General features: G+C 58.6%; 1 protein-coding gene and 1 non-coding gene across 2 annotated transcripts; one reads left to right on the forward strand and one right to left on the reverse strand.

Moving 5' to 3' along the window:
- SMO (smoothened, frizzled class receptor) lies at positions 1 to 26,328 on the forward strand. Its single transcript, XM_090041474.1, has 12 exons — positions 1 to 549; positions 14,159 to 14,364; positions 15,570 to 15,779; positions 16,242 to 16,414; positions 17,053 to 17,272; positions 17,994 to 18,117; positions 18,606 to 18,698; positions 19,108 to 19,216; positions 20,210 to 20,395; positions 20,788 to 20,936; positions 22,385 to 22,519; positions 23,450 to 26,328. The coding sequence occupies exons 1-12, from the start codon at positions 315 to 317 to the stop codon at positions 24,016 to 24,018; spliced, it is 2,409 nt and encodes an 802-aa protein (XP_089897600.1). The 5' UTR covers positions 1 to 314; the 3' UTR covers positions 24,019 to 26,328.
- On the reverse strand, positions 10,284 to 10,355 carry TRNAP-CGG (transfer RNA proline (anticodon CGG)). The gene has a single exon. It is a non-coding gene; the product is annotated as a tRNA-Pro (tRNA).

Below are 26,328 nucleotides of genomic sequence, written 5' to 3' on the forward strand. Positions count from 1 at the left end.
CGGGGCCCGTGAGGGGCCCGGCGGGCCGCGGGGGAGGGCAGCTCTGTCACGGCGCAGGTTTCCAGCCCGCGCTCGAGGGCGGGAAGGCCCCGGAGCGGGAGTCTGCGGCCGCGGAGGTGCCAGCCCCCGCCGTGGGCCGTTAGCCGCGCCGGCCCGGCCCGGCCGCGCTCCCCCCGCGGGGGCGGGGCGGCTCCAGCCCGCATTCCTGAGGCGCCGCGAGCGCAACAAAGAGCGCGGGGCCGGGCCGGGCCGGGCCGGGGCTCCCGCCGCACTCGGCCGGGCGGCGGCGGCGCGGGGCGGGGGCTCGGGGCGCCATGGCCCGCGCGCGGTGGGCGCTGCTGTGCCTGGCGCTGGCCCTGGCGCTGGCCCGCGGGGCGCAGCCCGACGCCAGCCCGGCGCCCGAGCGCTGCAAGCGGGCGGCCCCCTGCGAGCGCCTGCACTACAACGCCTGCCTGGGCTCCGCGCTGCCCTACGCCGCCACCTCCACGCTGCTGGCCGGAGACTCGGGCTCGCAGGAGGAGGCGCACGGCAAGCTGCTGCTCTGGTCGGGTAAGGGCCGGGGCTCGGGCCCGCCGCCAGGCCGGGGGCCGAGGAAGCCGGGTTCGGCGCCCCCTTGGCAGCGCGGGCCCGGCGGGGCTGCGGCAGGGGCCCCGGGGGAGGAGTGCCGTTCCGGGCGGGGTGGACGGAGGCCGCTTCCCCCCCCAGGCGCTCGCAGCCAAACGCGAGGCAGAAAGTTGCTCTTTGTCTGCTCAGGCCGGGCCCAGTCCCACGCTGGGCTGCCCGGCTGCCGCCAGGGCCGAGCCGGGGGATGCTCGTCTCCGCGGCAGAGGCCTTGGCTTTTCCCCGGGAAATCCACGTCCCCGGGGGCAGCCGGCCTGCGGCAGCCCCACTCCCCCGCCGCCTCTGGGAGCCGAGGAGGGAAGAGGCAGCGAGTTCGGGGCTTGGGGCTGCGCCCCAACGTGCTGCCGGCTGGTCACCGCCCGGGGTGTTGAGTGAGGGGCTGCAGGGACCGGCAGTGGGTGACGGTCCCGTTCCTCCGGTGCTGGGCCTGCTCCACACCGGTTGTTACCAAAAACAAAAAAAGGATGGTCTCGATCTGGCAGCAGGACAACCCCACTTTGGCACTGCCAGGCCTCCTTGCCCTGAACGGGCCGTGGCATCTGAACTCCCCCAGCCGCGATGGGGAAAAGACCCCTCCCGGGCAGGCCAGCCTGCTGGTATCCGGGACGTGCCTGGCAGCCTCTTCGGCGCAGCGTCCTCGGGCGATATGGGGCACTGGTCGCGGCTCGAGGTGGCCTCGCTGTATTGCTTTCTGTGCCTTCACCTTGGGGGAGTGCTCGCTCACGGACCGAGCTGGAGAATCGGGACGGCCGCCTGGGCGGTTGTGGGCACGCCTGAGTTGCAGCCTGTATCCCAGCGCGCTGAGAAGCAGAGCCAGGAGCACAGGGACTCGGAGCCCGCTGCGCCGGGTGGCTCGGGCTCGTGCGACGTGCAGCACGGCTGCGCCGCGGGCACGGGCTGCCATAAAGAGGGGGGGCACCTTTTTCTCTCTTGATGCAGAGAGAAGGATGCAGACCAGTGGCTTGGAGTTACAGCAGCGGGCGTTTAGATGGGATCTAAACTAGGAAAAATTTCTTTGCTGTTTGAGCAGGGAGGCGGGGAATAGAGGCCCAGGGAAGCTGTGGAGGGGTTCGAGGAGAGCGTGGTCTAGGTGCAGCGCTGCCTGTGCTCGGCGGTGGGTACTTCCCAGGCTTCTGAGCTTTGCTTGTTGCCCCCTCCCCAACTTTCTGCTCCGTGTGTCAGGGGGTTTTTAAGCCTTCCTCAGTCATTGCATGTTGGCTGCAGCCCAGGCTGGGGATGGGGACTGGGCTGTGCCAGTGCTCCTGCTGGCACCAGCCCCAAAAGGGTGCCGGCTAGAGGGTCTTGCCCCTGTGCTCAGGGTCAGATTGGCATCATATTTGGGGTCAGGTGGGAATCTTACCGCTGGATCAAATTGGTACAGACTGCAGGGGGTTTGCCTTCCTCTATAGCGGCGGGCACGGCCTCTACCTGGGATTTCTCAAGCATATATTAACCTCTTCTAGAAGCCGGATAGATGTTTGCTGTTGTGGCTCCCCTGCTTTACCTGGGGCAGGTTCAGGTGTCCTGTGTTTTATGTCAGGGGTGACAGTAGTTTTGCTAAGAGGTTAAATCCTGGGTTTGTGACCCCTGGAGCTCCCTTCCAGCCCCGCCTCTCTGTGATTCCCCATACAGGAGGCCAGTGGAGGGGGCCCAGCAGCCCCTGTGATTTGCTTCAAATCCCAGCTGTAGATGGGAAGGGTTTTCCACCATTAGCCTTGTGCAGCCGTCACAGGAGGCTGTAGGGGCAGGGAGAACTGGCTTCAACAAGGGATGAGAGACCAGTTCACAGAGGACCGGGCCACGGGGGGCTATGTCCTCTGACTTGCTACCCACCGCCGGTGCATGGGGGGGTCTGACCGGGGACGAATCACTCTAGATGTGCTCTGGGCATAGACTCCAGGTGTCAAAGAAGCAGCCCATGAGCTGGGGGTGGCCTGCAGAGCTGTGTCCTCTGGCCCATGAGCCCTGTGCATCCCATCCGGTCCCGCGTTACTGATCCAACCGACGGGATGGGATGAGTGCGACACCCCGGCTCTAAAGCATCTGCTACAGTCACCACTGGAGGCTGGCAGCCGGGCTGCACAGCCCCTCGCTGTCACCTTGCCTGGTGCTGGTGATGCTTGGGTGAGTGGAGCTGACACCTGCTGAGAGCACAAGCAGTGCCAAACCGGGTCGGGCCAATGGGCCATGTAGCCCGGCCTCTGACAGTGGCAAGCGTGGATGCTATATGGGGAGAGCAACGAACCTGGTAGCTGTCTAGGGTGGTGACAGGACTGGTGAGGAGCGGCTGAGGGAACTGGGCTGATTTAATCTGCAGAAGAGAAGACCAAGGGGGATTGAAGAGCAGCCTTCAGCTCCCTGCAGGGGGGCTGCAAAGAGGATGGCACTGGACTGGTCTCAGTGGGGGCAGACGACAGGACAAGGAGCAATGGGCTCAAGCTGCAGCACGGGAAGTTGAGATAGGTTTTCCTAATATCCATTCTCACCAGGAGGGTGGTGAAGCACTGGAACAGGTCTCCCAGAGAGGTGGTGGCATCTTCATCCCTGGAGGTTTTGAAGACCAGGGTAGACAAAGCCCTGGCTGGGATGATGTAGTTGGGGCTGATCCTGCTTGGAGCAGGGGGTTGGACTGGATGTGACCCCCTGAGGTCCCTTCCACCCTCACTGTCTATGATGCTATAATCTGTCCCCTGTTGAATACCATCCCTGGCATGCACCATTTATTGGGTTACAGATGCCAGAGGAAACATTTCCAACCCTCCTGTTCAATAGCCACAAATCGATCTATGCTCCACGAATATTGCCAGTCCCCTGCTGACCCTGGCGGCGCTATCTGCCCCATCCCTTCCTGTGGCGGTGAATTCCACAAGTTAACCACGCTGCCTAACCCATCCTGGGTCCTGCTCGGAGCCATGTCTAACTTGTCTTTTGCCCCTACGTGTAGGTTTGACTTCAGCACAAAGCCAGCGGGCTCGCTGGGCCTCTCCTGGGGTTTGCAGGGAGAACTCGCCTCCGTAGAAGGTGCTTCTTGCTACTGATTGCTCCAGGAAGGGGAGGGGAGGCAGGTGCAGGGGTGTACATACCTGGTCCTGCTCTGGACCACTGTCAGCGGGGCTTTTCCTGAGCCACTGGCGATGGCTTAAGTCATCTCCTGTCGAAGAGACTAGAGAATCTCCTGTTGGTTTTGGCGCGAGCAGAGTTAGAGCAACCCTGAGCAAATGCAGACTCCTGGGACCAAACTGCTCCAGCGATGACGGGCCGTCCCAGAAGATCTGTTGGGCTCTGGAGGCCGTGGCCCCCATTGAATCGTCAGTCCGTTGCAGCAGAGCGGGCCGCGGCACGTGCTGACACTTGATCAGTAGCCAACGCAGCATTTGCAGCTGCCTGGTCAGGACACGGCACTGCCTCCTGGGGTCTTTCCCAGCATGTGGGAAAGAGTGGCAGGGGAAGGTGCCTGCCCAAGCCCCTGTAGCTGGAGGGATCCCTGTTGGGAAGCAGAGATGTGGCGGGGGGGCTCTGTGTTTCCATGCCATTGCAGTGGGTCGGGGGAGGCCTGGCTCAGTGCACCGGGGCTGCCTGCTATGCTAACGATGCATGGCGCAGCCTGGGGCCTGTCAGTGCAGGGGGGAGATGGGCCCTTTCCAGGCGGACCTTGTTCCTAGCTTCCCTCTCCGTCTGGAGCTGGTGGTGGGGACACAGCTCCAGCCCCTGCTTTGGTACGGGGGCCCTGGGGAGGTGCTAGACCCTGAAAGCCAGTGCAGGGCATGTAAAAGCCCTCTCTGCTCTAGCACCTAGGCACCCGCACGCAGGCGTCCACCTGTCCGGGGTGGGGGCTTGTAACGGGCCAGCTGCACCATAGCCTGCAGTGCCGGCGGGGGAGTCGGTGTGGGCAGGCTGCATGGAGGACATCTGGGTGCCCTGTTCACCCCAGGGGCAGAGGGCAGCATACATCTGGCCGCGGCGCCTGAAGACATCCCCCGGCTCAGTTCCCCGCGACATAACGTTTCACAGAATTGGAGGGTTTTGTCCCCCGGTGAATACAAGAGTTTTGTCACTGTTTTCTTGTAAGTGCAAGCGCCTGAGTTTGAGGAGAAAGAGGCTGAGAGAGCTGGGCAGGGCGAGACGGTCCCAGCATGGACAGGGGGAAAAAAAGCTATGGTACCAGGGAGGATGGATAAAGCCCATGTGAGCACAGAGGGACCTGGAGGGCACCATGAAGATGAGCTGTTTCGGAGCAGATTTGCCGGCGCTGTGATCCCACCTCTTTCAAGGAATAACCCCCCCATCCTTCCCAGAGCTGCCCCAGATCCGGGCGTGCTACGGGTCCCCAGGGAAGCCAGGGCCGGGGTCTCAAAGCCAGAGCTGCCCCTTTGGAAGTGGTACCAGGGCTCCTCTCCGGAGACGCAGCCCGAGTACGGCTGCTGCTTGGGGGGTCCGGAGGAAGCGCGTCCTCTCCCTCGTGAAAGGAGCATTGATCCCGGGGCAGGAGCATCTGTACGTCGCTCTGGCACGTTCGCCTTTCTTCCTGACTTCCAACAGCAGATCTCAGAGCATGTGGTGGGCACCTGGTGACCAGGGGAAGCCTCTTCCCCTTGGGCAAGTGGGGAAACTGAGTCCCAGAGCAGAGCTGGAAAAGCTGGGGTCCTAATTTCTAACTCTCAGCACCTTCTGGCCCTGAAACCTGCTCCACACCCGCATGCTCATTTACCGTTACATGATCGCACCTTTTCCTTTTGAGTCTGACTCAATCTCGCTTCAGTTTCCAGCCACTGGAAGACGTACTGCCTCTGTCCGGTGGATGAAAGAGCCAGCTGCCCTCGGGAATCGCCGTTTCCTTTGGGCTGTGGTTGAGTCATCTTGCGACCTTCCCTTTGGCCGGCTACTCAGACTGAGTGTCTTTGGGCTCTTGCTGCTGGGCACGGTTTCCTGACCTCAAACCATCCCTGGTAGAACAGCAGAATTTGGAAATAGGCCCCAAATTAGGTCTCATTCTGGGCCTGGCCCCTCGGTTCTCCATCCATAGGCACCTCTTCTCTCTCTGGCGTCTTCCCGGGCGTCCTGCAGTTGAGTTGAGATGATTGTGGCTAAGCCTGATCTGCGCTTTCCTCCAATCCTTTCCGTCTGGATCTTATCTGGTGCCCAGCTGCTCCATGCTCCCAGCACAGCTACATCTGGCTCATCTCTGCATAACCAGTCTCTAGCTTTCTGGTCTCCAAAGCTCAGTCTGTCTTGCCAAGTCCGTGTCTGTTAGGAATTACGGAGACTCGGGAAGGTGAGACTCAATACTGAAATGGTGAAATCAGGGGCTGTGTCTTGATCCATGTGGACAGGATGGTTTTGCTTTATGTCCAAGACACTGCTGCCTGTTTCAGTATAATAAACCGGTCGGTCTCGGGACCTCAGGTGCTTTGGGAGTAAAGTCCTAGTAGGGCTGAAGTCAGGTGGCATCTGTTATAGGTCACCAGATCTCACTAGGGAACAGGGGGAACCGCAGCTTCAACTTTCTGTAGCATATAGGAAGAACAAGTGTGTAAGCACTGGAGACTTCAGCAAGGGGAGGTGGGGGGCGGCATTTATTGGCTCACAGTCACAAAATGGTCTTCAGAAAGTTGAAGAATAATATGTGGGTTTTTTAACACGGCGCTCTGCACTCAACATGCAGCAGCTCCTAGACGAGGGACAGAAAATCACTGCCCTAAAAATGAGTGAGCACAAGGTTGCATTTACCTTGTGTAATCAGAAAATGGCACCAAGGGGTAAGGCATGTACTTGGCACTTCAAAAGGGGCAGTTTCCCTCAGCTTTCAGCACTCACTAGCATGACTGGGGGCACTACATATCCAGTGGGAAATGCTGATGAACGTGTATGACCAAAAGGTCTCAGGTCTGCGGACACGACAAAGTTATACTGGGCATCCTGACTGTGCAGAGAGGTGGGAGTGGTAATAAAGTAAATAGAGGAATGGATAGGAAAAATGGAAATACATGGGAATTAATATGTTGCAAGTTTAAAACGTAGGCAACTGGTAAGGGAAGCTAAATGGATCAGTGAAATACCAGTAGCTAATACAGTTAAAGATTATTAAAAAAAATTAAATATGTTAAAAACAACAACAAAAAAATATTTGTTTTGCGTGCATTGCTAGGTGTAGGTGGCAAAGCTTTGAATGGTGATACGGAGTGTGCCCTTGGTGCCAAGAAGGGTAATGGCATCCTGGGCTGCATTGGTAGTGATTCTCCCCCTCTACTGGGCACTGGTGAGGCCACATCTGGAGTCCAGTATCCTACAGAAAGGATGTGGACACATTGGAGAGAGTCCAGTGGAGGGCAATGAAAATGGTTGTGGAGCCTGGGGGACAGGACTGGTGAGGGAGGCTGAGGGAACTGGGCTGGTTGAGTCTGCAGAAGAGAAGACCGAGGGGGATTTGATAGCAGCCTGCACCTCCCTGCAGGGGGGCTGCAAAGAGGATGGACCTGGGCTGGTCTCAGTGGGGGCAGATGACAGGACAAGGAGCAATGGGCTCAAGTTGCAGCACGGGAACTTGAATTTTAATATTAGGAAAAACTGTCTCACAAGTAGGATAAAAGCACTGGAACTGGTTACCCAGAGAGGTGGTGGACTCTCCCTCCTTGGAGAGTTTTAAAACCCAAGTAGACAAAGCCTCGGCTGGGATGATGTAGCTGGGGCTGGTCTTGCTTGAAGCAGGGGATTGGACTAGATGTGACCTCCTCAGCTCCCTTCCAGCCCTCATTGTCTGTGATTCTCTGAAACGATCACCAGGTATTACTGTTCTGTGTCTGGATGTAGCCATCCCATATAACACGGTGGATAGAATTGAAATGTTGCTGCCTGTAGCACTGGAGAACGTATAGCATTATTTGCTAAACCAAAATCAGCTGGCTTGGATAATTTGTACCCAAGACTCTCAAGAGAACGATCTGTGGACCTCTCTAAACCCCTAAATGTTCAACAAATCCTGTGTTTTGGGGAAAGTGGGAAAATGCCAGAGTTTGGAAGATTGCCAGCGTCATTCCAGGCATTTGAAAAGGGGGAAGCAAAGTCCCAGGTAACTGTGGCCCAGTTCACCTGATGCTGATCCCAGATAAAATCATGGAACGGAGCATTTGAGACTCCGTAAACAAAGAATTAGAGCCTAAAAATATAACGAGAGCTAATCAGCTTGGTCGTGTGGAAGGTAGGTCTTGTCAAACAGCGCGGGTCTGGCCGATGGACTGTGCTGATAACCTGGGCCTGGATTCCTCCCAGGCGCTCGACTTAGCACCACGTGATCCTTTGGTTTCTGGAACAAGCAGGGCACTGATTAGACGGCTTGAAACGTGGCTCGTTGACAGACATCCCCACGGAGCAGCTAGCCAGGAGGTCGCAACGTATGGGACAGTTTCCAGCCAGGTTCACCAGCTGCCAGCTGTTTAAATAGTATCAGTGATCTCGATGATGCCCCAAAAGCTTTGCCGGAAAAGCTGGTGGGTGACTCCGAGAATGTTTTCGGGAGGGAGATGCATCACCATTGAGAGTGATCTGAACCTCGGGGTTAAAGGTTATAACCCAGAACAGCATATTCAGGTGCTGCCAGGCTCAAGGATGCGTGTCCGGACCCAGCAGCGCAGGGTATACGTACAAGGTGAGAGCTCGGTGTGAGAAGCAGAGACTCGCAGAGGGCCTCAGTGGCTCTTGTGGGTGAGCATCCTGCAGAAGCTGTCAGGAGGTGCTGAGCAGAAAGCTGTGATTCTTGGGTGTATGAAAAAGGGGCTGTTAGAGAAGTATGGAAGGGGTCTTGCCTCTGGTCACAGCTCTGCTACGAGGCCTGTGCTAGAGCACCATACCCGGGACTGGGCTGTGACTGGGAGAGGAGTGCGGACCTACTGGAGACTGGAGTCCACCTTATCGTGGACTCGGGCGCCGCAGGCAGCTAATCCAGGTGGGAGGGAGAGCTCGGGCTCGTCTGTCTTGCTGACAAAGACATAGCAAGGCCCAGCGGCTGGAAGCTGCAGTCGGACAAGTTCAGCTTGGGAAGATGGCACCAGTTCCTAACTGGGAGAGCACGTGGCCATTGGATCGGCCAAGCCGGGGGTTGAGGAGCTTGCTATTGCTTGGTGGCTTGCAAAATTCAGTCGCACACTTCAGCTGACACCTGGAGGGTCAGGTAGGAATGCTGCCCTTACCAAGGGACCCTTGCCCTGGCTGGCTGCAGGGTGCCAGCTGCTCCAAAAGTGCCCGACACAGCTGGACGGGCCAGACTGTACCTGGAGCTGCCTGCCTGGTGGGTCTCGCTCACCGGTGGGGTCAGGAAGGACTTGCCTTTCTGGTCAGACCAGATAATGCTCACCCGCTGGGCTCATCAGGCCAGCTGTGCTGCTACACCTCCAGCTCCTCAGACACGTTGGAGCTGTGGATGTTGGTGGCCCCTGGTTTCTCCAGTGCTCTGTAACCCACAGGCTCCTAGGGCTGGAGTGCTTTTGTCTAGCTAAAGTGTTGGGTGGCTGGGTGACTTGGAGCAGCTGGTGATGCACAGAGGTCGGGATAGAGGCTGCCCTGATCCCTGTCCGATGTAATATATGAATTGCCTCCCTATCCCTTCACAGTCATAGAAAATGAGAGCTGGGAGGGAGCTCAGGAGGTCACATCTAGTCCAACCCCCTGCTCCAAGCAGGACCAGCTCCAGCTACGTCATCCCAGCCAAGGCTTTGTCTACCCAGGTCTTCAAAACCTCCAGAGATGGAGACTCCACCACCTCCCTGGGGAGCCTGTTCCAGTGCTTCACCACCCTCCTAGTGAGAAAATCCTTCCTGATATCCAACCTCAACTTCCCTTGCTGCAGCTTGAGCCCATTGCTCCTTGTTCTGGCATCTGCCCACACTGAGATCAGTCCAGCTCCATCCTCTTTGCACCCACCTTGCGGGGAGCTGAAGGCTGCTATTAAATCCCCCTCAGTCTTCTTTTCTGCAGACTCAGTCAGCTCAGTTCCCTCAGCCTCTCCTCACCAGTCCTGTCCTCCAGCCCCTGAACCATTTTCGTTGCCCTCCACTAGACTGTCTCCAATTTCTCCACATCCTTTCTGCAGTGGGGGGCCAAAAAGTGAATGCAGGACTCCAGATGTGGCCCCCCCAGTGCTGTGAAGAGGGGAAGCATTGCTGCCCTTGAACTGCTGGCAGCGCCCCTACCAGTGCAGCCCAGGATGCCGTTGGCCTTCTTGGGACCAAGGGCACACTGCTGGCTCCTGTTCAGCTTCTTGTCCCCTGTCACCTCCAGGTCCTGTTCTGCAGAGCTGCTGCCCAGCCCGTCGCCCCAGCCTGCACTGGTGCATGGGATTGCTCCCTCCTAGGAGCAGACATTGCACTTGTCCTTGTTGAACCTCGTGAGATTTCTTTTGGCCCAATCCTTCAGTTTGTCCAGGTCACTCTGAATCCTAGCCCGACCCTCCAGGATATCTGCTCCTCCTCTCAGCTTGGTGTCATCTGCATGCCCATCTTTCAGGTCACTGATGAAGACATTGAACAAAACTGGCCTTATGACTGCCCACCAACTAGACATCGAGCCATGGATGAGCCCGGTGGTTTCTGTCTACCTTCCAGTTTTTTCATCCAGCTTGTGCTTCGTGTATCAAAAGCCTTGCTAAGGTCAACACGCACTGGTGTCCAATAGGGCTCGTCTGGGATTTGAACCCAGGACCTCTCGCACCCGAAGCGAGAATCATACCCCTAGACCAACGAGCCCCCTCTCTGTACTTGTGCTCCTCCCCAAGCAGGTGTATGTATTATTTGGGGGGAGGGGGGCAGCATATGGTATGCACATGGGTATAGCATCTAAAAGCTGGCTGTTCTCGGCGTTCTGAAATCTGCAGGCTGAGACCTGACCTTTGTGGTGCCACGTAGCGGCGGGTTGGGCTCATGGGGCAGAATTTGGGGTCATTCAAGCCAACGGCTTTGGAGACAGCTCCTTCCCCGAACAGGCCATTGGTGGAGTCTCCTGTTTGTGTTCTGGTCGGGCTGGGTTTGGGGTTTTTCAGGCCCCGCTCTGCCTCAGGGTGCGACTCTGATCCCACCCTCCAAGCTGATTGCACCATGTGGAAGTGCCCCGAGTGGCTTGTGTGTGCTCCTGCCCCGAGACATAGCTGTTTCCTGATCTGGCTTACCAGTGATGCCCCTGGGCTGCCCTGGGCAGGGTGAGAGCTGCGGGAATCCTGTCTGTGGGAAGCAAAATGAAGAGGTTTTTGTCTTGGAGGGGCAAGACCCTCCAGCCAGGACTCACGGGTTTGAATCCCAGCAGGAGCAGTGGCCCAATTGCCATCCCCAACCTGGGCCACAGCCTCTTAGCAAGGCTTAAAACCCCCCTGACAGATAGTCTCCGACACAGCATCATGGGGCACGTTATGCTCGTACGCTCCCATCACTCAGTTATCGGGGGGCTTTGTTGGCATGAGCCTGTTCGGGGCAAACGGGGACTTCCCGGCACTGTGCTTTGCATCTGATGCGAGGTGCCGCAGTGAGACCCCAGGTTCCTGGTGCCTGTGCGGTAGCTGTTATACCACGCTCCCCTCGCAGAGCTGGGTGAAGGACTCCTGAGTCCTGATGTCCAGGCTCACGCTTCCTTTCCAGGCAGGGAGGAACGCCCCCTCCATGCCTTCTCCGTGGACAGAAACCTAGAGAAGCCGGGCTGGGGTAGACCTCGCCTAGTCCAGCCCCAGGCTCAGGGCAGGCTCATCCCCATCCAACTCAGCCTAGACAAGTGTCTGTCTGCCTGGTTTCAGGACTACAAGGGTGTAGGGGGAAGGCGGAGATAATTAGTGGCTTGACGGGGGTGAGGAGGGGCAGAGGGGAAGGACGCTTGTGGAAGTTGCAGTGTTCACAGGTCCTTTCCCATGTTCCTGCCATGGCCCCCAGCCCTCACCCACTGCCCCAGTATCCTCCAGCCCCTCGCTGGCTGCTCTCGGGGTGCCAGGGTCATGGAAAGCCTGCATCGAGCAGGCCGCTCCCTCCTGCGTTGGAGCTGGCGGCCGTGGCAGGACTAGACGTGTCCCGGGAGCGACTCCGGGGTGAGTCAGCTGCAGGGTCCCCTCCTCTTTGGGGCTGGTTCAAACCTCTGGTGCATCCTGGGATTGCATCGATGATGCCAGGAGACATGCAGGGAGAGGCAGCGCTGTCTGCCCAGGCAGGCAGCAGGCAGCCTGCTCCCAGCCGTGGCGGCAAGGTGAACCGATGCAGAGGGAGCTGTCTCGGTGCCACCCAGCTCCAGCAACTCGCTGGGTCTTGGGCTGGAAGCTGAGCCTTGAATAAAGAGCAGGGAAACAGCCTCAGTCTGTCCCCCGCACCAGAAAAAAGGAGGTTCAAGGCAGCCTAGTCCTTTCCATGCCACCCTATTGCAAGGAGGGATGTCAAACCATTGAGCCCAGGGGCTGCTCCTGGGAGCAGATCCTGTCCCTGCCACTTGGCCAGGAGCTGGAAGGGAAAGGTGTTGGGCCTGGCAGGGAAGGTGCCTTGGAGCAAGGGGCAGGAGAAACCACTGGAGACCTCCCTGCCTTTCCTCTGTATTTGTTTCTTTTTTTTAAGCAGCCTTTTAAGCATTAATGACTGAGCTGGTTCAGTGCCCTGAGCAACTTCCCATCCCTCCCCCAACGCCCTCCAGCATACCCCCCACGCCGCTGCCAGGACCGTGATCCTTCCCTGCAGCCGGGCGGTGCTCCTAGCATTGCACAGGGCAGGTTGCACGATCCTGCGGGGATCGGGTGCTGGGCTGAGCCCAGCGCCCCCGGCCCTAGCCTCACCTGGCCTCACCTTGGGGCCTGCTCAGGACCGTGGGAGTCTGATGCAGCAGTGACCTCTAGCGGCTGCTCCGGCCCGTTAAGACTTACTCCTCTCGACCTGGTTTTCAACAAAAAAGAGCTTTTTTGGACCTAAACCGGGTGCAAATTTCCAGGTGGTTTTTTTCCATGGCGAGGTTTGCAAACCAAATATTTGTAAGAGTGGCTTTTTTCAGGGGTGGGGAAAAGCCCTGTTTCCTCTCTTAGCTGTTTTCATAGGGAAGGTTAAACGAGGTTCGTTTTTAAGTCAGTGCAGGTGAGAGAGGGTGAGCTTCCCGCACAAAACACCGTGATTCTTTTCAAATTAAAAAATTTATATCAACTTTAAACTTTTCATTGAAAATCAGCAATGAAGCGGGGGGCAGGGAGAGCCTTTGATGTTTCTCCCAGAATCTACCTCCTTGTTTTCCAGCTGGTCATAGTGGCCTGTTGCAACCCCCCCAGAGCTGTATTGTCTGGTTTTAGCCTCGAGGTTCTCACGAGGAGGGTAGTAAACCACAGAGATGGCTTACCCAGAGAAGTGGTGGACTCTCCATCCTTGGAGGTTTTGAAGACCTGGCTTGACAAAGCCTTGGCCGGGATGATGTAGCTGGGGCTGGTCCTGCTTGGAGCAGGGGGATGGACTAGATGTGACCTCCGGAGATCCCTTCCCACCCTCGTTTTCCATTGTAACCGGGCTGTGGGCAGTCACCTAGCAAGCTACCATAGGCAGGCAGTGTCACACCAGGTATCTGTTGCAGTCCCAGTCATCAAGCCAAGGGTCGGGGCGGTGTCGTGCTCAGGGCGGATGGGGGATCAGAGCCAGGAGGTCCGAACATGGACAGTAGCAAGGCTGGGACCAAACGGGCAAGGCAGAGGTCCAGAAGCTCGCACAGGTTGTCGCTGGGACAAATCCAGGAGGAATTAGGAGTGGTTTTATAGTCCTTGTGCCAGAGGCTCGGGGTTCCCATAGCTTCTTCCTGGTCATCGAACTCCCTGCCTCGGTGCTCGTGGGTGGGCTGGGGCTGACCACCTGCCTCGTGGTAGTCTGGACTTTCCTCCACCTGCTTTCTTGGCTGTGCTGGGTTCAAATCCTGCGGGCTCAGCTGGGCATCTGCTTTGGCTTCTGTTGGGGAGCTGGCAATTGCTAATGGACCCCCTTCTCATCCTGCTTTGCTCTGATGATGCAGCCCTGGCACCCCGGAGCGCTACCATTGGTTGCAGTCCCTACGTGCTACAGCTGCACAAAAAAGTACCATATTTATTTGCATACATGCGCCCCGAAAGGAGACCTGAAGCTTGTCTGGGGAAGGCAGAAAGTTATCCAAGCCGTTCAAAATGAATCTCCTTGTTTAAGAGACCCCTCCCTACCTCCAGTTTTCACTCACTAATTTGTGGGGGAAAGGGGAGTGTGGTAGGCAGATAAATAAGGTAATCAGAGAGGAGGCTCTTGGGAACACGGATGAGGAGGCATATTTGTGAGGGGGGGAAACAGCTGTGGTGTCTGGGAACTTGGGATGCATTAACCCCATCATGCCTGTGCCCCCCACTTGTATCCTGATGGCTGCTGACTGACAGCAGCCCCCACGCTGGCTCACTTCCTGGTGCCATCCGTTAAAACTGGTCCCCAAACTGCTTCTTTCTACCTGGGGGGCAGGGACAGGGTGGTTACCTGGTGCAGTCACCGGGGGCACTGTGCTGTACTACCCCAGCCGACACATGTTTCCTCCCCCCGGGCAGGTCTAAGGAACGCCCCGCGCTGCTGGGACGTGATCCAGCCCCTGCTCTGCGCTGTCTACATGCCCAAGTGTGAGGATGGCAAGGTGGAGCTGCCCAGCCAGACCCTGTGCCAGGCCACCCGCGGGCCCTGCACCATCGTGGAGCGGGAGCGGGGCTGGCCCGACTTCCTCAAGTGCGGTCTGGACCGGTTCCCAGAAGGCTGCCCGGTAAGGAGATGCCGACCCCTGGGCACATGCAAACACACCTGCCCAGTGCTGACCGTCCCACCCTGCCCTGATGCGTCCACCGGGCCATGGGGGCAGCAGAGCCACGTCTAATCCAGCTCCTTGTCTAATCCAGCTCCTTGCTCCCATCTGAACCATCCTAGAGAAAGGCATGTCCAGGGGTGGAGTGCAGTCGCATCCCCCTTTGATTTCTGCTCCCCCAGGCTTTAAAACCAGCTTCCCCGGAGGGGTAGAAGCATTTCTATTCAGGCAGCGGGGAAGGAGCCATTAACCTCAGTTCACTGGCATCTCCCTAATTCCTGCTAATCTCTTGCCACTCTATAGGTGTTAACAACCCTCTCTGCTTTTTAACTGTCTTGATGTTTCACTAATCAAACTATCTTTTCTTCTGTAATGCTTCTGTCTGTTAACCCTTCCTAGTAATGTCTCTCTTCTGTTTCACAGTCCTGCAGGCTGTTTCTAGCCCTAATTAAAAACCTTAACTCAGGCGTGGTCATGTGAACTCATGGGTAAAAATGACTGACAGTGAAGCATTGGAGGTACGGTCAAGATGCCCAAGAAGGCTAGATTTTGTTTTATGAAACTGAACAAGAGATGTTCATTTAACTATGATGACTACAGGACTAACGCCACGCAATATCTTCTGACTGTTTTTCACTGTATGTGTTGTTTTTTTTAAAACTTTATATATAGTCTTGCAAATGAGTGCATGTTCCAATAGTTATATTTGGTTTTGCTTTGACCCTAAACTAAATAATATAGAGCTGCTCCCCTTGCATATTAGTAAAGCTTCTAGTTTCTCTTTAACTGGAGAAAAATAGGTGCCATGTTACATGTGATGAAGTGCCACACCATCTGCACCCCGCTTTCCAAAATCCTACATCTGCCCCTGGGTGTATCTCACCTGCTTTTAAAAGTGATGGGGAGTCCAGAGTCCCCTGGAGAACGTGCTCCAGCACTGAGCTGCCCTCAGAGGGACAAAGATCTCCCTGATATCCAATCTCAATCTCCCTCGTTACAAGTTGAGCCCATGGCTCCTTGTCCTGTCCTCTGTGGCCACAAAGCAGACCATCGCTGTCTTCTGTACAACCATCCTTTATGTCTTTTGAAGATGGTCCAGTCCCTCCCCGGTCGTCTCCAGCCTTGCTAACCCTTTGCCCCCACCTCTGTCTTCATCTGCCCCCCAGAATGAAGTGCAGAACATCAAGTTCAACAGCTCGGGGCAGTGTGAGGTGCCACTGGTGCGGACGGACAACCCCAAGAGCTGGTACGAGGATGTGGAGGGCTGCGGCATCCAGTGCCAGAACCCGCTCTTCACTGAGAGGGAGCACCACGAGATGCACGTCTACATCGCCGCCTTCAGCTCTGTCACTATCTTCTGCACCTTCTTCACCCTGGTGAGTGCCAGGGCTGGCGTAGGGTTACTGCAGGGCTGAGAGAGGATGCCCAGGGTTGGTCTTGGGAGGGGACTAGATGGGGTGATGCATTGGCTTAGAGCATGCCCTGGTGGCTGGTTAGAGCTGGTGCTGCCTCTACTCCCGAGCACAGGACAAGTGTCATATTTTATCACCTACAACATGCACGTCCTACCCAAAAACCAGCTGCTGGACATTTTTGTGCACATTATGTGCAGGATGTATATTTCTGCCATTTCAGGGAGCAGAAGCAGGCTCTGCTCCCTCACTGCTGCTACTCAGTTACTTTCTACAAGGGAAGATCTTGTTCCTCCGTTCTGTCTTTTGAAAAGTGTGGATTATATTCTGGGGCATGTTGTATGTGAGGAATACGCTTTATTGCCCCAGCCCTTCTGCTGACCCCTCTCTCCTGCTTTTGCCTCCCCATCCCCTGCTCCCCGCCAGGCCACATTTGTCGCCGACTGGAAGAACTCAAACCGCTATCCAGCTGTCATCCTCTTCTACGTCAACGCCTGCTTCTTCGTGGGCAGCATCGGCTGGCTGGCCCAGTTCATGGACGGGGCCCGCGGTGAGATTGTGTGCCGGGCCGATGGGACCATGAGGCTGGGTGAGCCCACGTAAGTACCCCTGCCCCGATCCTCCTTCGTTCTCCATGGTGTTGCCCTTGGGGGGTGCTGTGCACACCCATCCCATGGGCATGTTCCAGGCAGTGTCAAGGCAGGGGGAGACCGGCGGTACTGGAGATCTGGGCACAGCCCCCAGTGAGACCAGAGCATGGCTCTGGGGTGTTTTAGGTTGCTCTGTCACCTCAGTCCAGCAGGGGATACTCTGGCTGCTGCCATATGCTGGGCTCGATACCATACGTTATTGAATACAACGTTCCCCTTTCCCCCAAAAAACAGCTGCGGAAATTGGTGTGTGTATTATATGTGAGAAATATGGTAAGAGCAGATTCTACCACTTACCTGGTGAAATGGGGCATAAAATCTGCAGCCATCCCCAGGGAGCAAAACGATGAACAGGCTCAGCTCCCACTCTGCAGCTACTCATTTACTTCCTGCAAGGAAAGATCTTTCTTTCTTTCCTTCCTTCTGCCTTTCAAAAGCAAGATGTGTATTATATTTGGGGGTGCGTCATATACAAGAAAAGATGGTATATCTGCAAGGAACCAATCTCAGTGGAGTGGGGCATGGAGATGGACCCCCCCCCAGTCCTTTCCTTATAGGGCTCATTGACATCTCCCCCTCCCCTCCAGCTCTAACGAGACGCTGTCCTGCGTGATCATCTTTGTCATCGTCTACTACTCCCTGATGTCGGGCGTGATCTGGTTCGTCATGCTGACCTATGCCTGGCACACCTCCTTCAAGGCCCTGGGCACCACCTACCAGCCACTGGTGGGCAAGACCTCCTACTTCCACCTGGTCACCTGGTCCATCCCCTTCGTCCTCACTGTCGCCATCCTAGCTGTGGCACAGGTACGGGACAGCTGACCCATCCCCCTGCTGACCTCTCTGCCCTGCCTGGGTAGCAGGGACCTTTCCCAGGCTTCCTCAGTGCCTCTAGCAGTTCTTGGCAGGGTGCTCTGCAGCCTCTTCAGCTGCTGGATGCCTACATGCTCTAGTTTTGCAATCTGTGCCATTCCTGGTAAACAAAGGAGACCAAGTGGGAGGACGAGCTGTGTGCAAACCTGCCTGTCGCTGCAGCTACCTCCTTTTGAAAGCCCCTCCTGCCACGACGGCAGATGGCCATGTGCCCACTGTGTAAGGAGGACCAGGGGTGACTCTGGAAATCATGGCAGGTTTGCTACAAAACTAGCGGTGTCTGGTCTCGCTTCTCCGCTATGCACTGACTTGGTTGCCACCCTCTCATAGGTGGGCTTAGTGTTCTCCAGCTCCTCGTGCCCCTCCACCCCCATTTCATGCCTTTCCTGCACCAGTGCATCTCCAGGGAGACACCCCAGGGCCCGTCCCACCCCCTCCCAGTGCCAGGGGCATCTACCAAACTCTGGCATCTCATAGGGTGGATCCTTTGCCCCTCGGCCCTGCACAAGGCCCCCATGTACTGACAGCCCGGCCTGTGCTCTGGAGACCTCCAGCTCAGGGGGAAGGAGTCTTGGGGGAGCTTCTTCTCTCCCCCCGCCACCGACTCCCCTGGGGCGGGGGAAGGACTGAGCCCAATGACTCTGCTCCCTACCAGGTGGACGGCGACTCTGTCAGTGGCATCTGCTTTGTGGGATACAAGAACTATCGCTACCGGGCCGGCTTCGTGCTGGCCCCCATCGGCCTGGTGCTGATCGTGGGGGGCTATTTCCTCATCAGAGGTGGGTGCGTGGCAACGTGGAGGGGGGCAAGGGGAGTTGAACATGGTCCCTACAATGCCAAAGCAGGGGGCTCTTATGGCCTGAGCTCCAGGAAGAGATCCCTGAGCGGGCAGCTGTAGGAGGTTGTTATCCTAGTATATGAATGAGCCACTAGAGAGAGACGAAGGGCAGCAGCCAGGACCACCCAGAGCGGTGCCAGGTCTGGTGTGGGCGCATCCCAAGGGAGGGCCAGTAGGGGGGCCTGTCCCCATCGCCTTAGGGTAGCAGAGGTGTCCCAGAGCATCGCCCCGGGGCTCAGCCATTAAGGGCCGGTTCAGGCACAGCAGGTTCTCTACTCTGATTGGCCAAGCCTGGGTGCTGGAGGCAGGCTGCTGTGTGCGAGTGGGTGAGACCTGCTCGCCCTTCCCCACTCCGCAGCCCCGGGGCTTGAGCCTCTGCTGGCCCCGCACCCCTGCCCAGCCTGACCTCGACCCCATCTCTCACTCCAGGTGTCATGACCCTGTTCTCCATCAAAAGCAACCACCCCGGGCTGCTGAGCGAGAAGGCAGCCAGCAAGATCAACGAGACCATGCTGCGGCTGGGTGAGCGGCGGACCGAGGGGGGCTGCCCTGGGCGGGGGTCTTCCAGAGCCCCCAGCAGAGCGGGCACAGGCTGGGGTAGGAGATGCCTGGGGAGCCCAGCCTGGCTGAGCCCTGAGCTTCAAAAGACCCCAGCAAGGGGGTGTTAGCTTGGGGCTTCGCCCCAGTGCAGGTGGGAGGTGGTATCTTTTTCATGGTGCCAGGGCTGCCCTGCTCCACCCCAGAGGTGGCTGCACTCAGCCGCAGCCAGCGATCCCTGGGCACAGGTCACCCAAGTGGTGGAAGGTGCAGCAACAACCAGTGCAATGCTCGAATGAGATATCCCGGGGAGAAACATGTGCCCTTGTTTTCTCCCCACACCCCCTCACTACCTGGTCTCAGCTTATGTGACCTGCCTGCCCTCCCGCCACAGGCATCTTCGGTTTCCTGGCCTTTGGCTTCGTCTTCATCACCTTCGGCTGCCACTTCTACGACTTCTTCAACCAGGCCGAGTGGGAGCGCAGCTTCCGGGAGTACGTGCTGTAAGTTGAAAGCGCCCGGGCCCACCCACCACATGGAGATCCCAGGGCCGCTGCTCCGGGAAGGCTGCAGTGCAGGGCCAGTCAGGGAGAAGTCACCTGGGAGGGAGCTCCAGAGGTCACATCTGGTCCAACCCCTGCCTGGGGCAGGATCAGGCCTCTCCAAACCAGCCCAGACAAACCCATTTTCCAGCCTCTGAGCAACACAACAGTCACCCCTGACACTGCACAAGAGCTCACGCCTGAACCTGCCACAGGCCAAGCAGGGGGACCGCAGCAGCCAGCATCCTGCTTCTTTAAAGGTTGTTAATATAGGCCCAGGAGGTCCCAGGAAGAGGGCCATGCTCACACTACAGAGAAAGGCAAAGACCACCCCCCCAGTCTGTACCAAGCTGACCATGGGGTAAAATTCCTTCCTGACCCCAAATACGATATCTGAGTAGAAGGGCAAGACCCTTTAGCCAGCAACCTCCAGGTTTACGTCCCTGCAGGAGCACTGGCACAGCCCAGTCGCCATCCCCAGCCTGGGCTGCAGCCAGCACCAGTGCCTCTGGGAAAAGTTTAAAAACACCCTGACACGCGTAGCAACAGGAAGGGAAAAATTTCCCTCTGAGCCCCATACAGCAACCAGCAAAGCCCAGAAGCCTGGGAAATGCCCATAGCAGAGCACGGGCATGGCTACGCCTAGAGCATCCCTGGCCAGTAGCTGTCCACCCTCTCCTTGAACCCTCCAGTGAGTCCACCCTGGTCTCCGGCCCTGCTCCCCCACAACCTTGCCCATCACTGTGGCATCTGGGCAGGGGTGGGAGCCAGGGTGAGACATGCAGTTCCTGTATTCCTGAGCCTGAGTCCTGGAAGCAGCTGCTCCCCTGTTCCCCTGAGCAAGGAGAGGAGTTGCCCTCGAGGTGCAGGCATGCTCCCCGTCTCCAGGGAGTCTCCGGCCCCAGGCACCCGGCACATTGTCTGTGCAACACAGTGCTCGTGTTTCTCATGCAGGTGTGAGGCCAACGTGACGATCGCCACCCAGACCAACAAGCCAATCCCCGAATGCGAGATCAAGAACCGGCCCAGCCTGCTGGTGGAGAAAATCAACCTCTTCGCCATGTTCGGCACCGGCATCTCCATGAGCACCTGGGTGTGGACCAAGGCCACGCTCTTGATATGGAGACGCACCTGGTGCAGGTAGGCCCGGCTGCTCTGGTCCTTCCCCCTTGGACCTGTTCCTGCTGGCTCGAGGCTGAAATATGTTTGCAAAGTTGGCTGGGGGCGAATTTCCCACTGCTCTTGAGCTGCAGAGAGCTGGGAGGGGCTCTCAGGTGTGGGTAATTGCGGAGGCCATCCAGCTACCCCCATGGCCAGCTGGAGGAGGTAGCAGCCCAGAGCCCAGGGGCTGGAGCAAGTCAACAGGGGAATGACGGGGAGGCCAAAATGCCCTGTCCTTGCCTCTGAACCCTGTGGCTGTGGCCGCAGCTGGGCAGTCATGAGCAAGCTAGCTCATACCAAGGGCAGGCCAGGATCTGGCCTCACTGTGCTACTGCCCTGGTCTACCACGTGTGTCCTCCTCCCGCCCGCAGGCTGACTGGGCAGAGTGACGATGAGCCCAAGCGCATCAAGAAGAGCAAAATGATCGCCAAGGCCTTCTCCAAGCGCAAGGAGCTGCTGAACAACCCCGAGCAGGAGCTGTCCTTCAGCATGCACACTGTCTCGCACGACGGGCCCGTGGGTGTGTCCCCAGCTGGGCAGGGCAGGGCTTCAGGGGCTCCCCCACTTCCAGGAGATGCTCCCCAGCTCCTGGGGTTGTTGCAAGTCAGGTGGAAGTGAGGCGCTTCCCTTGATGTCCAGTGATGGGCACAACGGGGGTATTACCACATTGCCCCCCCACCAGCTCTGCTGCTGCAGCTGCAGCTGGGGGTAGCCTGAGACCGACCTCGGGCTGCAGGGAGCTGGTAGGGGGCTCTGGGTGGGTGGAGGGACTTTGCTGGGCACTTAGCATGGAGTCTGGGGGGAGCGAGGGAAGCCAGAGCAAAGCGCCTAGTTGCCCAGGCTCAGCACATCACCAAGGTGGTGGCCTGCCTTGCCGCAGGACACCTCCATCGCGCCCCTGGCCATCCCCAGCAAGTCCCTGGGTGCTTAGTTAGGGGCTGAATGTCCATGCTCCTGCAAAGACCCATCAACTCAGGGCAGCTGGCAACGGCCTGGTGCCGCTGCATTGCAGGGGACTGGGTTTAAAGCTCAGGCCCAGCCCCACTTGGCCTCACTCTGCTCTGCCCCCAGGGCACGGGCATGGCACGGTTCCTCTGCGGGAGGTTACCCCGGCTCACGCTGCTGCGAGGGCTGGGTCCCCCACGCACAGCAGCGGTCCACATTAGGCGCTCTGACAGGGCTTGGCCACTAGGTGGCAGGGGAGCTGCTTTGCACTGGGGGCTACTGGAGGATGGAGCAGATGCCCATCTCAGGCCTGCCCAAGTGCTGTGCTTCCCGCGTCTGCTCCACCCTCCCTCTGGAGGAGACTGAGCTCTCGGATCAGACGTGCTGTGTGTCTGCGCCAAGGAGGGACCTCGGAGTGCATTTCTCCCTCTGTCCTGGGGCTTGCATGGCCCCTGTGCCAGGCCATCCGAGTGCCTTGCCCTCCAAAGCACGGGGGGCACAAGTGGCGCGGGCAGCCTGTGTACATGATGCATGGCAGATCGGGGAGGGAACAGGCAGCTCAATGACTGGTTGGGCAGGGAGCAGCTAGCAGAGCTGCAGATCAGGCCAGGAACACGTGGGGAGTAGAAAGCAGAGCAGCAGGTTGAGCAAGGAGCAGAAAGCAGAGCAGGCAGTGGCGCAGCAGGGAGCAGAAGGCCAATCAGCAGAGTGGGCAGGGAGCAGAGCAGTAGATTGGACAGAGAGCAGAAAGCAGAGCAGAAAGTTAGGCAGAGAGCATAAGGCTGGGGGCAGAAAGCAGGACAGCAGATCTGGCAGGGGAAGGGGGTTTGGAGTGGCACTTGGGGAGGGCAGGGTGTTTAAGTAGTACTCCCTGCCCGGCTCTCGGGCCCCAGGTCCCCCTGCGGTGTGCACGGCAGTGCGGGAAGAACCCCGGGTCGGGGTGGGGTAGCCTGGGGAAGATGATGGGCCCTGAGTGGACATTAAAAGAGATTCCTCCCCACCTCCACCCGGTTTTTGTTGCAGCCGGTCTGGCGTTCGACCTCAACGAGCCGTCAGCCGATGTCTCCTCCGCCTGGGCTCAGCACGTCACCAAGATGGTGGCCCGACGAGGTGCCATCTTGCCGCAGGACATCTCCATCACACCCATGGCCACCCCTGGCAAGTCCTTGCGAGCGCGCGATGGGGTGGGCAGAGGTGCCAGGGTAGCAGCATGTCGGATGCAAGCACCAGAGATTCCCCACCAAAGCCACGTGCTAGGCCCTGCGTGAACCCACGCTGGGTGCCAGCCCCCTGACCTGTGCCCTCTGGGAAACCAGGGAAGTCTTGTTCACCCCATAGGGCAGCTGGAAATTGAGGTGAAGGGAGTTGCCCAAGGCCATGAACAGAGTTTGTGGCAGAGCTGGGAACTGACTCCATCCAGGCTGAGGCTGTGGCCATGAGGCCAGCTCCCCTTGTCGTGGGGAATGGCAGGGGACTTGAGACCATGGTCATGTCCCTGGCTCTGACCCTCATGTGGTCATGGCCTGGGGAGCATCATTTCTCCTCTCTGCACCTCCATTTTCCCTTCTTTAAAATGGGTGTCCTTGGGGGACCTGGGATTTGGCCAAGATCCCGGAACTGAAAAAGCTCTCCATGCTCCCAAGCTGTTAACGAGGCAGACACCCAAGCAGCGGGGTGATGTTCCCCCAGCCCCTCCCCCCAGCATCTTCCCCGTGTCTGGGCAGGGGGCACTCGTATCCTGCCACCTGCACTGCCCCAGTAGCTGGCCAGCTCAACCCCCGTGGAGTAGCAGCCACACTCCACCCCAGAAGCAGCTGCATTTTAATAGCCAGGGCACGATGCCTGTTCTGGGCTGTTCTACAGTCATGTCTTACCCCGGCATCCAGTGCCCTTTAGCTCCCATTTTAAAGATGGGCAAATAGAGGCCCAGAGAGGAGAAATGACTCTCCCCAGGCCATGTCCAGGCAGGGGGCGCTCATAGCTACGTGCATTCGTGGGACTGAACATAGTGCGTATGTACTGCGCTTGGCTTGGCCCGGAGGCTTCCCCTGCGTGCTCACGTGCTCCCCCCTCCTCTTGCGCCCTCAGTGCCACCCGAGGACAGGCCCAACCTGTGGGTGGTGGAGGCCGAGATCTCGCCTGAGCTGGAGCAGCGGAGCAACCGCAGGAAGAAGCGGAGGAAGAAGAAGAAGAAAGATGTCTGCCCGCTGGGGCCTGCACCCCTGCCCTGCGACGGGGGCTGCTGCGCCCCGCCAGCCTCCAGCTCCGTCCCGCGCCTGCCCCAGCTCCCGCGCCAGACCTGCCTGGTTGCTGGCCCCCGTGACTCCCGGCTCGTCGAGGAGACGCTGCTCCCCGGCTCCTACCCCGCACTGAGACCCAGCTTCTTCCCCCGGGACCACCGGTGCCCGGGCATGTTGCACCTCATCAGCAACCCCTTCTGCCCTGAGAGCAGGCCCCAGGAGGAGCTGAGCCTGGGGCACAGCAGCATGAGGGGCTGTGTTGCCCCTCAGTCCTGCCTTGGTCCCCTGCCATCCTCTGCCTCCAAGCTGGACCCCTATGGGCCACGGACTCAGGGCTGGCGGGCCACCTTTGCCCCCGGCCACTCCCGGACGAACCTCGTGGATGCAGAGCTGCTGGACGCTGATTCAGACTTTTAGACTCTCCTAACACAGGAGCCTGGGGTGGGCTGGAGCACTAGGAGTGAGGGCGTAAGGAGGATGTCCTGGAAGGGGGCAGAGCCGGCTGGGGCTGCTTCCTCTGACCCCAAGTGGGCCCAACCCTCTGCTGCTGTGCAGCCACCTCTGGACACTACCCAGCCACGAGGCTCAGGCCTGGCCCCCGCTGCAGGGAGTTTGCAGCTCTGGGCACTGATCCCCGTGCTTGGGCCGAGCTGGATGCCCCTGGAGAAGTGTTATTTGTTGCTCTGAGTGACCTTGGTCAGCTGGCAGAAGGGATGGGGCACTGTGGGGGGCCGTAGCCACCTGGGCAGCACTGTGCTCCTTGAGTGGAGCTGCGTCAGGCTCGCCATGATGTGGGGAGGATTTGGGGACACTCCTGGGGCAGCCCCAGCTTGGACAGGTGTCAGCCGTGGCTTTGCAGTCTGAGGACTCTGGGTGAGGGGCACATGGACACATGGGGCCAGGGGCCCTTGCTGAGCAGCTCCAAGGTGCGTGCAAGGCACTCTACCCAGCGTCACACAGGAGACTGAGGTGGGTGTCGCACCCAGCCAGGACCAGGGCATGGGGGCGAGAGGGGACTGCCCAGAAAGGAGCATCTCCATATCCATGCGGCCCGCTCCATTGCAGCCACCCCGGTGCAGTGGTGGGTATGGGGCCATCACATGGCCCCCAAGATGAAGGAAGGGGCAGGCAGCTCTCTCCTATGGCAGCTATCGTGGGGAGGGAGGGAGTTTATACTGGGGAGACTGGTCTGGATCCCTCCCACCAGCCCCCGAAAGGGATGCTCTACATGGCCACAGAGGTGCATAGCTAGGATATGCAGGGAAAGGCCTGCAGGAGGACTCATGGCCAGGACCCAGCATGCGCTGCCTTTTCCTCTGGAGATACCCTTCCTGGCTGGGCAGGGAGCTGAATGCCCACAGGCTCCATGCGACGGAGCGGGGAGACGTGCTCCCGTTGCGCTGCTGGGTGTATACAGGCCATGCAGCCCAGGCCAGGCCTCTAGCTGGGAGACGTTGCACCTGGGGCTCCTGGGTGAGGACAGGCCAGCTTGACCTCCATGCCACAGGGGTGGCTCTGGATTGACACCCAGGACTGGGCAGACCTGTATAGACAGGATGCACTGGGCTGTTGTCGTCGGTCTCATCACCCACACCCACGGCGGAAGCATTTTTTGGATCTGTTCCTCCTGTATCCCAGCATGCCAAGCAGGAGAGAGGTGGCTGTGGACTGGATGGCAGTGGCAGCTGAAAGCAGCCGTGCTACCTGTAGAGCCAGTGTCGGCTGCACTGGCTCCTCCCACGTGGAGACGAACCCCCCGGAGGCGTAGACCCCGCGGGCAAAACCGGCTCTCCGTTTCTGAACTCTGGCCGGAGAAGCTCACCCGGCTTCTTGCAGTCGCCGTTGACTCGGGAGTGGTGGGGTAAATGTGACGTCTGTCGCAGAAGAGCCCCGCCCCCGCTGGTCCGTCTGGAGTTGGTAGGAGGGGCTTGGACTTTGGGCAGGGGCGGGGCCTCGCTGGGGCCTCTCAGTGGGAGGAGCTGCATCTTGGGTTGATCTCCTGGGAGCGTCCCCTCGACTCGGTGGCTCAGAGAACCAGCTCCAGCTTTTTCCCCAGAACCCGACAGTCCCAAGGGGTTGAAGCCACGCACCCCCCGGCTCCAGCGCGGGCTGGCAGTGCCCTTAACCCCACAGGCAGGCTCTGTTCCTGCTGCAAAAGGGTGAAGGGGGCCCCAGAGCTTCAGTCTGCTAGTGTCAGGGAGCGGGATCTTGTCTCCAGGGACGGCCCAACCAAGCCCCTTTCTATCCAGATCTGAGTGCTCCCAGGGTCCTGGGATGGTTGGAGCTGGTTCTGCAGCTCGGGGGCATGGAGACCACCCCCTCCGGGTGTCTGTCATTCACTTGGCCCCGGGGGTCTCAGCATAGCCTCTGTGCATGTACAAATGCCAACGTGTGCTTCCAAATAATATCACACGCAGGGAAACATGCTGCTGCCTGGAGCTGGAATTGCACCAGGACACAGAGGCGTGCTGAACTGGACCGGTACCAGCACCGGCCCCTCTCGCTCAGCATCACCTCTCTGACCATGGCCAGTATCAGATGTTTTGGGGGAGAAGAGGCAGTCCTCCCCCAAGCGGTCCCTTGTGCAGTAACGGGCCCTCGGGTGGAAGGTGCTTCCGAAGCTCCCCTCAGCGTTCGGTCACCCGAGCCTTCGTGGAGCAGGGTCGGCATCCTTGCTAACCCGATTTGTATCTGTGTTCTTTATGCTTATAAATGTCTAGTCTTGTA

Source organism: Crocodylus siamensis, chromosome 4, assembly GCF_052110815.1.
Source record: "Crocodylus siamensis isolate JL-2025a chromosome 4, ASM5211081v1, whole genome shotgun sequence".
NCBI classification, from domain to species: Eukaryota; Metazoa; Chordata; order Crocodylia; family Crocodylidae; genus Crocodylus; species Crocodylus siamensis.

Coding starts and splice junctions, on each gene's coding strand:
- SMO (XM_090041474.1), top strand. CDS start 315: ATGGCCCGCGCGCGGTGGGCGCTGCTGTGCCTGGCGCTGGCCCTGGCG. Junction 550..14,158: donor CAAGCTGCTGCTCTGGTCGG/GTAAGGGCCGGG, acceptor CCCCCCGGGCAG/GTCTAAGGAACGCCCCGCGC. Junction 20,396..20,787: donor TGGAGACGCACCTGGTGCAG/GTAGGCCCGGCT, acceptor TCCCGCCCGCAG/GCTGACTGGGCAGAGTGACG.